Source organism: Ranitomeya imitator, chromosome 8 (genome assembly GCF_032444005.1).
Source record: "Ranitomeya imitator isolate aRanImi1 chromosome 8, aRanImi1.pri, whole genome shotgun sequence".
Taxonomy (NCBI): Eukaryota; Metazoa; Chordata; class Amphibia; order Anura; family Dendrobatidae; genus Ranitomeya; species Ranitomeya imitator.
This window is the reverse complement of record NC_091289.1, coordinates 194,011,258-194,023,659: the sequence shown is the minus strand read 5'-3', so window position 1 is coordinate 194,023,659 and position 12,402 is coordinate 194,011,258. Positions and strand designations below refer to the sequence as shown.

Below are 12,402 nucleotides of genomic sequence, written 5' to 3'. Positions count from 1 at the left end.
ATCGCCACAATTTGTACCAGGATGGCAGTAACGGGGGCTATAACGAACCATCAGTACCCCTCACTAATTGCATTTAAGTGGTTAACCAGCAGTGATGGGAGCTAGCTCCGATCTCTGCTGCTAGAGGCAGATGCTGGCTGTATAACACAGCTGCTGAGTCCTGCTCCATACACCGACACCTTTACTCCCTCAATGCAAGTCTCTACATAAGAAAGTGGCATTAGAAAAGACTCAGAAGCATGGCGTCTCGGTTTCCCGTCTTCCGTTCATCTGCACGCTCACTTTTATTGCGCTGCCTCTGCACAGTAAGTAAAAGGCTTGGATACAGAACATTCAGTCACTGAATTCAACATTGTGGCAGCTCATAAAAAATAAAAAGTCAGTAATACATATAAATTAAAGTTTTTATAATGAGCAGAGGCCAACGTTCCCGACCCCGTCCCCTCGCTCTATGTACAGTGCTGGAGCGAGGAAACAATAGCAGCTGATCATGGCGACGCATCTCTTCCGGCAGGTTCTAGCTCAGTAGCTCCGGCTGGACGCCGACCCTGCGGAGGACCTCCTCCGGCATACACAACACTGGGTTTACTGGCTTGATTCCTTCTTCTCCCAGGAGAGATAATCCAGCAATTCCAAAGAGGGTGTGAAATGGATCCACCTGGAAAAAAAAGGAGAAATACTGAAAAAACATGAACCTTGGTAATATGGAAAACATCTTCTACAATCTGAGGATGCTGAAACAGGCATGCTTTAACAAGCAGAGCTGCAGTGTAAAGTATTTGTGCAGGAAATAACAGCAGCCTGAAACGCAAGTACATTACAGATTACCACGATGTGCAACGTGCCTAAGCTGGAGTCCCTGAGTAAGCTCGGATCTTGATAATAGTGACGAATTAATAAAAAGTGTTTTAAAAAAAAGCTGCAATCTTGACATCTCACTGATTAAGCGGCGTCACTTACCATATCACCGGGCCGGTCTGCAAATCCCCCCGTCTCTTCATCCTGGCAGGCCAGAATAAACAGCCGCAGCTTCTCACGGTCTATCCAGTGCAATCGTCCAATTATTTTCAGAGATGCCAAAACCCACCATGAATAGCAGACGTCTGGGAGCTGGAAGACAAGTCGCTGCTTATAAAATCAATGTACACCTAGAAGGTTCATATTAAAGGGTCCTTCCCAAAATAACAAGTTGTCCAAAGTCCATAGGCTAGGAGGATAGCTTGCGATCCTAAGATCAGGAATTTGGAGCCCCAGGAATAGAGATCCGCAGCCGTATCAGGAATGGAGGGAAGGTGTGAATGCGTGGACTCCGCTTCCCTCATCGCCTACGGGACTCCCGGAAATAGCTGAGCTCTGCACTAAGCAGTCACATAGACAATGGATGTCGCGGAGGCTGAGCCCATGCACCTATAGGATGCAGAACGCTTTTCCTAGGGCTCTAAAGTACTAATCTTGATTTTGTTGATGGTCCCAGTGGTCAAATCCTCAACCATCAGGATTTTATCCCCCACTTTGTGCATAGGAAATAAATGATTTGTACCAAAATTTGAAGTTAACAGTGGCCACAAGTAATGCTGCCTATTTTTCATTTCCTCCTTTTTGTAATAAGCAATAGTAAAAGATAATTCCATCGTCTCCTAAGACCATTCCACCTTTTCTGGGCGTCCGTTGAGTCCTCCTGACGGGAGCTGCCGTTCACAAAGCCACCAGCCCAGTAAATCTGCGTTTATTTGGTGCAGTTGGTTCGTGACAGCCAGAAATCCTGAGCAACAATAGATCTAAAATCACAAACACAAAGTTTCAATATAAACCTCTGACATATGGAGCACTCATAAGCAAGAAAAGGACAAGGAAAGTCATTAAGGAATGTCCCAAGAAAGCACCGGCGGCCCTGCACTATCAATGTGTCTCACCTGTCCGGCATGAGACTCAGAGCCCGGCCTGCAGCCGAAACCACCGTCAAAGTTCATGCACGATAAAACAAACTCTACAGCCTTCTCTATATTAACGGCATTGAGCTTCCCCTGAAAGAGCAAAACAAAATAAGTCACCTTTCAAATGAGAATAATTGTAAAAAATACTATATTGCAAACAAACATGTATATATACAGTGCTGGTGACGAGCTTAGACCCCCTGTTCATGTAATGGCTTTCCTTGTACTTCTTGGATGGTGCACATTCAGATGACTACACATAGAAACGCGTGTGACACACCAGAATGCGTGCTACCTCAAGATCCTCAGTCCCCCCTTTTATCTTGATGAATGCTTCTGAAAAACTTTTACAGATGATTTATAACTTAAAGGGGCTTTCCAGTAGAAGGATATTGGTGATGTAGCCTAAGGATAGGTCATCAACATCAGACCGGTGGGAAGGGGTCTGGCACCCCCAGCGTAGGATGTAAAGAGGGCGTGGAGCCAGAACAATGCTGAGCTGTACACTGAGTAGTGGCCGTTCTTGGTGCTGTACAGTTTACATCCGGTCACCAGAGATGGAGGTTGCCAGATCCACACCAATTTGGCATTGATAACATGTCCTAAGAATATGACTTAAACATCCTAGTTCTGGAAAACCCCTTTAAAGGGGATGTCACCATATTTCCCAATGCAGACGGTATACATTAACAAATCTGTTAAACCTGATGAGGCTGGTACACTTACATGTTAGAAGACATTTATAAGTCCGACTATAGAGTGATAAGAGTCCAGGTGCATTCAGTCTCTACTCACCGAGCTTGACTGACAGCGGCAACTTGTCCTAAGCATTGTCAGATCACAGGGGCAGCAGTAAGGTAGAGGGAGACTGAAGAGCTGTCCATCAGGCTACAAGGACAGATTCTCCGCAGCGGCAAGGAGAAAGGAAGCTCAGGAGCTATCAAGAAGGCTTGGTGGGCTATACAGCCATTTTGAAATAGATTTAGATTTTTTTTTTTTTAAATGTAACTACACCAGCCTCTTCTGGTCTAAAATATCTAACTATGAATGTATCAAGTCTGTATTGAGAAATCTGGTCACATCTTTAAAAATTAGTAAATCTGAAATGGTAATTGGAAAACACAATATCCTGGCACAGAACTACAGTGAAAAATATAATTGAAAGGTTTTTCCAAAGAAAAGATTTTGTGATCTATTTATTGCTAACTTTTAGGCTATATTCACACTTTGCGGATTTTGCTGCGGATCCGCAGCGGATTTGACCGCTGCGGATCTGCAGCAGTTTCCCATGAGTTTACAGTACAATGTAAAGCTATGGGAAACAAAAAACGCAGTGCACATGCTGCGGAAAAAAACGCGCGGAAACGCAGCGGTTTACATTCCGCAGCATGTCACTTCTTTTCTGCAGATTTTCACCTGCTCCAATAGGAAACTGCAGATGAAAATCCGCAGAAGAAACCGCAGTAAAAACCGCGATAAATCCGCAGTAAAAACCGCGACGGGTTTTCACTGCGGATTTTGGAATTCCACTGCGGAAAAATCCGCAGTGGAATCTGCAAAGTGTGAACATAGCCTGAGTCTGTCCACGTTCCTGCAGGTTCTTTACTCTCACAAATAACCGTTTCTAAAATATTTTAATGATACAAAGTATCACCCAGCAGGGAATATTTAAGCTTTCTACAGACATCATATTTGGCAGCATTGTTCTTTTACATAGATGTGTTTTCTCACCTGTGCTTTGGTTGCCTAAATTAAGAGGGGGGTTAAAAAAAAAAAAAGTGTGCACATCAGGGAGGGGTCTAGTCCTGTAACACGCAGCGACTTCTGTGTCGGAATTCATCCTCCCTCCATGCCTACAGTCTCCCTGATGTCTAATACCCAAAGACCCAACATCCTCACACCGACAGTTCATCACACCTACCAAAAGAGCAAGCGTAGCAACGGCACAGAAAGAAAACCGGGTGTCTATCTCCCCTGCAAGAACATAAAGAACAGAGGTCAGCCATACACAGCGCCAGCCCGCGCCCTTTCGCTTGGCGATGACAGGGGTATATTCAGCTTTATTTAGTACATGAGACTTTGAAAGCCGCTGTGGTTTTTGTCATTTATTTTATTTCTTCTTGTAATACATGGCGCTTTACTTTATTATATCTTGGGAAAAATAGACATTTGCTTTTTCTCTATTTTTTTAGAATACATTATTTTGCTCCTTGGTCATTTCTCTATGAGTGGTTCATAGTTTTAGGTAACCAGCTGTAGCTTGTGTCAGCGTTTGTTTTATTTTATATACACTGTGCCTCACTGTGGACATTGGTGACTTTTGGGGGTAATTTAACTTGAAATATTTTTTTCATAAGGCAATATTTTTTTAAAGGCCAAAGTTACCAAGTACAAAAGCCCTGTGTTCTCCTACAGGCATCTGCACAAAAATACACAATAGCAATGTGCTCCAACTATTGAATTTTTACCTTGCGCAGGCGTGTACTATGGAAGACAGAGAATGAACTTGAATCCAATATTGCAGCCAGCATGCAGCCAGCGGGTAAGGAAAGGGTGAATCAAACACCCGGAAACCCCGCCCCTATGGCTAAAGATTCTTCCCTCCAAATTCAGGTGACAGTCCCTTTAATTGAGAATGACATAACGAAGGGATTGCCCACACCTGTCCATGAAATAGCCTTGGAGTCAATTGTCCAATTACTTTTGGTCCCTTTAAAAACAGGGTGGCACATGCTAAGGAGCTGAAACTCCTAAACCCTTCATCCAATTTTAATGTGGATCCCCTCAAATGAAAGCTGAAAGTCTGAACTTCAACTGCATCTGAATTGTTTTGTTTAAATTTCATTGTGGTAACGTCTATAACCAAAATTAGAAAAATGTTGTCTCTGTCCAAATACATATGGACCTAACTGTATAAAGCCACTGACACTGATATATGCAGGTCCGGCTACATTAAATCTGCACAAGCCACAAATATTCTGGGAACTGATGACTGAAGCTTATAGGAATTACCCCACTTGTCTCCGGAGAAGGAGCCGTCTTCTTGTTGTAGAGACTTCACATACTCCACTACTTTTTCTGTGTCTACTTCAGAAAGGCTGTCGAAAAGAGTCAAAATCTGCAAGAAAAAACATGAGTAATCATACGCCGATAACACACGAGTCACTCCAATACAACAGCTCTGAGAATTGTGGCCGTTACCTGCACGGCGCTCAGCGTGTATAGAACATGGGGGTCGTGTCCGATGCTGGCGCTGAAGCCGCCACATTCGTGCTGACAGGACTTGATAAACGCCAGGATCTCCTCTTTGTTCATACGCTGAAGTTCACCCATCAGATCCATTACGGTCAGACCCCAGTACACACCACTCATCCGCAGGTACTCCGACATACAGTATTCCTGTAGAAACAGCCATCAGACGTCACCCGCTCACTGTACAGCTCCAGAGATACATATCTGCTACTCACGTAATCGTCCTTCTTGGCTCCATACGACTCAATATAGTCAGAGTGCTTCTCCAGCAGGAGGGTATGGGGGGCATCAGCTTTAATAATAACATCCTTCTGCGGGGTCCCCTGTAATGAAATGAAGGAAAGTTACTCCTGACCGTGACAATATATACAATCCTTCGGATAGAATACATCACTACGGATGCTAAAATTATTCACGTTTTGCAGGAAAAGAACTTGAAGATGATCTGACAACGTTCCACATCTTTTAATTATTTTACACATAAAATACAAATGATTGGATTTTAGCACAGGTGGTTACTTATATCCAAATCACCCATCTGTCACTATGTTGGACGTTTCCCGCACGATATTTCGCTAACGTCGACTTCTATAGTGGCTGAATGTAGGGGGTGTCACCTTGTGGAGTGCACAGAGCACGTGAATAGAGGCCGCGAAGACCAGACAGAAGAGTCATCCTTTGGCCTGTGGAGGGCAGACATATGCATGTTTATTCATTATCCTGCCCTAAGCTAATCGCTGCAAGAAAACAAACAACGGACACGATATTTGGGGAGTTTCTAAGTCACGTAGGTGGAGAAGTGGAAAGCCTGAAGCACCTGTGGGTGGAGCTCATGTTACTATCCATGAGGGAAACTAAACTTTTCATGTAGGTAATACAGGGAATCCCTCGGCGTTGTGATGCTCTGATAGGGGCGCAGCAGGATCCTCTTTTCCCCCAGCTTGAAGGAAAGAGTGCAGAGTAACAGGCTGGGAACACATAGTAATCAGGAGGAAGCACAAAGACATGAGATTTGGGATCGGAGGAATCATTTTTACACACACAACGTATCTTATCTATATAGGGCCGCCACCAGCGCCTGATGCATCTGTGCTCACTGTGTTTCCATTTGCAACATCCACACATGGAGCGTTATTGTGCACCCAACACCCGGGAATAACAACTGTGCTCGGAGCCAGCTCTTGTCAAGAGCGAAGAGAAAGGTCATGCTACACAAAAAGGGAACGCCTGAATGAAATATTCAACAGAATTGTATTAATGCAGACTACCAACAACAATTAAAACACTTAAAAGTCACACATGTGACCGAACACATACCCCCCAAACGAGGGTGATGGGCCCGGTCACGTAGAACATATGAAATATACTGACCTAATAGTAATTAAATTATAATAATTTAATATTATATAAATATTAATATAAGACCCTAGTCCATGCCCTCATCATCTCCCGCCTTGACTACTGTAACCTCCTGCTCTGTGGCCTCCCCTCTAACACTCTTGCACCCCTCCAATCTATTCTAAACTCTGCTGCCCGACTAATCCACCTGTCCCCCCGCTATTCCCCGGCCTCTCCCCTCTGTCAATCCCTGCACTGGCTCCCCATCACCCAGAGACTCCAGTACAAAAACCTAACCATGACATACAAAGCCATCCACAACCTGTCTCCTCCATACATCTGCGACCTCGTCTCCCGGTACTTTCCTGCACGCAACCTCCGATCCTCACAAGATCTCCTTCTCTACTCCCCTATTATCTCCTCTTCCCACAATCGCATACAAGATTTCTCTCGTGCATCCCCCCTACTCTGGAATGCTCTACCACAACATATCAGACTCTCGCCTACCATCGAAACCTTCAAAAAGAACTTGAAGACCCACCTCTTCCGACAAGCCTACAACCTGCAGTAACCACCGATTGACCAAACCGCTGCACAGCCAGCTCTACCCTCACCTACTGTATCCTCACCCATCCCTTGTAGATTGTGAGCCCTCGCGGGCAGGGTCCTCTCTCCTCCTGTACCAGTTGTGACTTGTATTGTTAAAGATTATTGTACTTGTTTTATTATGCATACCCCTCCTCACATGTAAAGCGCCATGGAATAAATGGCGCTATAATAATAAATAAATAAATAATACAAGACCCAGACAGACACAATGTATATAATATCAAGAGAAAGTTCAAATATGATTTAGACAATGAGTCACCAAGCAACATATTGCATCAGTCAGAATATTGGCATTGCCCCATGGCTGATAGCCAAAAAAGGCCTCCTGCAGAATCTCATAAACACATGTAGCACAAGAGGGCACAAAGATGTGAATAAAACAAAAGCAAGAAGAGTTTTGTTGCCCATAATGAAGAAAGGGGAATGAGTAAGGAGAGCGTAACACATAAATTATAAAGAGCCACGAGAAGAGGCATAGACACCTACACATAAAGAGCTGAGATGCCAATGGTGTAACATCCCAAAGCTAAGATGGTGGTCCGAGTCGATAAAAGGTCCAGTACAAGGACAGGGCGCGACCACCATCCTAGCTTTGGGATTTTACACCATTGGCAGCTCAGCTCGTTATGTGTAGTGTGAGGCAGTGACCGGTGTCACATGTGAGGGTCGCTGTGTGATCCCCCAGGATGTGCACACAGAGGTGTATTGAGGCCATGGGAGTTCATTGCAGTCACAGGGGTAGCTGTGATTGCAATGCAAAATAAGAGTATAGGTCTCGGGCATGCTATGTGTCCGAGGCCGATTTAAGAAAACCTGCTTATTTTTTTAAACGGACTACAGGAAGGTAGTGGGGTTGGTCCGTTTCCTTCCCTGGCCGGGTTTTCCAGGTGGCCTAGCGTCACAGGTTGCTAGTTAAAACCCCTGCAGTAAAGGGTCAGGGTGTCAGTATCTGAGTGTAGTTTGCATGGTGTAGAGCAGACAGCGCTGCAAAAGCTCAGCCTGTGTGAGAGTAAGGCCGAGGTCACACTTGTGAGTGCAATGCGAGAAACTCACACGAGTCTCTCGTATCAATACCCGGCACTGCCACCGACACTCGGTAACAGAGCGCTCAGCTGCATAGAAATACATGGAGTGCCGGGTATTGATGCGAGAGACTTGCACAAATTTCTCACACTGCACACACAAGTGTGACCCCGGCCTAACACAGAGCCCGGCAGAGCGAACTCCTGGCACCCCCGCAGTGTCCACGGCGGTGCAGTCGCCCATGGTAACTGGTCATAGAGGACTGGTGTGTTCATCAGCTGCAAATCTGGAGGATATCGTGGACTGTGTAGTGCTGGGAGTTTTGTTTGGCCCTTAGCTGGGTCACTGCCTCATGGCTGCATACAGGAGGGTCTGTGCCTCTTCTCGGGGCTCTGTTGCACTAGCAGCACTTTACACTACGGGTATTACGCTCTCTTCACTCACACACTTTTATTGATTATGGGCTTTTGTTTTCTTCTTGTCTTGTGCTACATACGTGCAGATGAGGTTCTGCAGAAGGCGCTCTTGGCCATCAGCCATGGGGCAATGCTAACGTTCTGACTCATGCAATATGCTGCTTGTACAACTCACAGCGCAAAAAGAGGTGACCCCAAGGCCCAGAGAACCCAGCAGCCGCCTGCACACGGGCATCAGTCTCCCCAAAAGTCCCGTACAGAAAAGTCTCCAAATAGTGGGAAGGGGAGCACAGGCCGCACCGAGGACTCTGCAAGCTGAGGCACTACAACTGCCAGCATTCCCAGACTGTGAGCGCCTGCTGGGCGGTGCAGCATCACAGGACATAATGTGGGGGACACTCCACCTGCACAGCAGCACTCACCATTACCGGCCTGGGCGGAGCTTCTCACAGTCACTACTCGCCAGGACCCCGCTGCTGGACGCGGATTGGAGGACTGTGACATAGGCGTCCTCCCGCTGCCTGTCCGCGCACACTGTGACGTCACACTGACCGCGCCGGCAGTGCGAGGACAGCTCTCCTCAGGGAGGCCCCCGCTGTGTCGTCACTTGTCCGGTCCTAGCCGGGACTTATTAGAGGTGTCCCGTGTGATGCCTGTGCTGCTGTGTCATGAAGGATTGCCAAATAAATAGAATGGCCATAGAATACCTGCTATTCTCAATTCTGTCACCACACCCCAAAAATGATCCGGTCACACCCATGGTCAACCAGGGTGACAGTTCCCCCACAGTGACCGAGCCTCCATAATGACAGCCGGGTGCCCCCACAGTGACCGAGCCTCCATAATGACAGCTGAGGTGCCCCCACAGTGACCGAGCCTCCATAATGACAGCCGGGTGCCCCCACAGTGACCGAGCCTCCATAATGACAGCTGAGGTGCCCCCACAGTGACCGAGCCTCCATAATGACAGCTGAGGTGCCCCCACAGTGACCGAGCCTCCATAATGACAGCCGGGTGCCCCCACAGTGACCGAGCCTCCATAATGACAGCTGAGGTGCCCCCACAGTGACCGAGCCTCCATAATGACAGCTGAGGTGCCCCCACAGTGACCGAGCCTCCATAATGACAGCCGGGTGCCCCCACAGTGACCGAGCCTCCATAATGGCAGCCGGGTGCCCCCACAGTGACCGAGCCTCCATAATGACAGCCGAGGTGCCCCCAGTGTCCGAGCCTCCATAATGACAGCTGAGGTGCCCCCACAGTGACCGAGCCTCCATAATGACAGCTGAGGTGCCCCCACAGTGACCGAGCCTCCATAATGACAGCTGAGGTGCCCCCACAGTGTCCGAGCCTCCATAATGACAGCCGAGGTGCCCCACAGTGACCGAGCCTCCATAATGACAGCCGGGTGCCCCCACAGTGACCGAGCCTCCATAATGACAGCTGAGGTGCCCCCACAGTGACCGAGCCTCCATAATGACAGCCGGGTGCCCCCACAGTGACCGAGCCTCCATAATGACAGCCGGGTGCCCCCACAGTGACCGAGCCTCCATAATGACAGCTGAGGTGCCCCCACAGTGACCGAGCCTCCATAATGACAGCCGGGTGCCCCCACAGTGACCGAGCCTCCATAATGACAGCTGAGGTGCCCCCACAGTGACCGAGCCTCCATAATGACAGCTGAGGTGCCCCCACAGTGACCGAGCCTCCATAATGACAGCTGAGGTGCCCCCACAGTGACCGAGCCTCCATAATGACAGCCGGGTGCCCCCACAGTGACCGAGCCTCCATAATGACAGCTGAGGTGCCCCCACAGTGACCGAGCCTCCATAATGACAGCTGAGGTGCCCCCACAGTGACCGAGCCTCCATAATGACAGCTGAGGTGCCCCCACAGTGACCGAGCCTCCATAATGACAGCCGGGTGCCCCCACAGTGACCGAGCCTCCATAATGACAGCTGAGGTGCCCCCACAGTGACCGAGCCTCCATAATGACAGCTGAGGTGCCCCCACAGTGACCGAGCCTCCATAATGACAGCCGGGTGCCCCCACAGTGACCGAGCCTCCATAATGACAGCTGAGGTGCCCCCAGTGTCCGAGCCTCCATAATGACAGCTGAGGTGCCCCCACAGTGTCCGAGCCTCCATAATGACAGCTGAGGTGCCCCCACAGTGTCCGAGCCTCCATAATGACAGCTGAGGTGCCCCCACAGTGACTGAGCCTCCATAATGACAGCTGAGGTGCCCCCACAGTGTCCGAGCCTCCATAATGACAGCTGAGGTGCCCCCACAGTGACCGAGCCTCCATAATGACAGTCGGGGTGCCCCCCACAGTGACCGAGCCTCCATAATGACAGCCGGGTGCCCCCACAGTGACCGAGCCTCCATAATGACAGCTGAGGTGCCCCCACAGTGACCGAGCCTCCATGACAGTCAGGGTGCCCCCACAGTGACCGAGCCTCCATGACAGTCAGGGTGCCCCCCACAGTGACCGCGCCTCCATAATGACAGCTGAGGTGCCCCCAGTGACTGAGCCTCCATAATGACAGCTGAGGTGCCCCCCACAGTGACTGAGCCTCCATAATGAGTCGGGGTGCCCCCCACAGTGACCGAGCCTCCATGACAGTCAGGGTGCCCCCACAGTGACCGAGCCTCCATGACAGTCAGGGTGCCCCCACAGTGACCGAGCCTCCATAATGACAGCTGAGGTGCCCCCACAGTGTCCGAGCCTCCATAATGACAGCTGAGGTGCCCCCACAGTGTCCGAGCCTCCATAATGACAGCTGAGGTGCCCCCACAGTGACTGAGCCTCCATAATGACAGCTGAGGTGCCCCCACAGTGTCCGAGCCTCCATAATGACAGCCGGGTGCCCCCACAGTGACCGAGCCTCCATAATGACAGCTGAGGTGCCCCCACAGTGACCGAGCCTCCATAATGACAGCCGGGTGCCCCCACAGTGTCCGAGCCTCCATAATGACAGCCGGGTGCCCCCACAGTGTCCGAGCCTCCATAATGACAGCCGGGTGCCCCCACAGTGTCCGAGCCTCCATAATGACAGCTGAGGTGCCCCCACAGTGACTGAGCCTCCATAATGACAGCCGGGTGCCCCCACAGTGACTGAGCCTCCATAATGACAGCCGGGTGCCCCCACAGTGTCCGAGCCTCCATAATGACAGCCGGGTGCCCCCACAGTGACTGAGCCTCCATAATGACAGCCGGGTGCCCCCACAGTGTCCGAGCCTCCATAATGACAGCTGGGGTGCCCCCACAGTGACTGAGCCTCCATAATGACAGCTGAGGTGCCCCCACAGTGTCCGAGCCTCCATAATGACAGCTGAGGTGCCCCCACAGTGACCGAGCCTCCATAATGACAGTCGGGGTGCCCCCCACAGTGACCGAGCCTCCATGACAGTCAGGGTGCCCCCACAGTGACCGAGCCTCCATGACAGTCAGGGTGCCCCCCACAGTGACCGTGCCTCCATAATGAGTCGGGGTGCCCCCCACAGTGACCGAGCCTCCATGACAGTCGGGGTGCCCCCCACAGTGACCGCGCCTCCATAATGACAGCTGAGGTGCCCCCACAGTGACTGAGCCTCCATAATGACAGCTGAGGTGCCCCCACAATCACTGAGCCTCCATGACAGCCGAGTGCCCCCCACAATCACTGAGCCTCCATAATGACAGCTGAGGTGTACCCACAGTGACTGAGCCTCCATAATGATAGCTGAGGTGTCCCCACAATCACTGAGCCTCCATGACAGCCGAGTGCCCCCACAGTGACTGAGCCTCCATAATGACAGCTGAGGTGCCCCCACAGTGACTGAGCCTCC

General features: G+C 49.8%; 1 protein-coding gene across 1 annotated transcript; it reads right to left on the bottom strand.

The window, feature by feature from the left end:
• Nucleotides 1–245: 245 nt before the first annotated feature.
• RABGGTB (Rab geranylgeranyltransferase subunit beta) lies at nt 246–9,118 on the bottom strand. Its single transcript, XM_069738300.1, has 9 exons — nt 8,995–9,118; nt 5,402–5,509; nt 5,136–5,333; nt 4,947–5,052; nt 3,856–3,908; nt 1,914–2,024; nt 1,653–1,778; nt 961–1,110; nt 246–658 (listed from the first exon to the last, which is right to left on the bottom strand). Exons 1-9 carry the CDS (start codon nt 8,995–8,997, stop codon nt 518–520), a joined length of 996 nt encoding a protein of 331 aa, XP_069594401.1. The 5' UTR covers nt 8,998–9,118; the 3' UTR covers nt 246–517.
• Between the last annotated feature and the right edge of the window lie 3,284 nt (nt 9,119–12,402).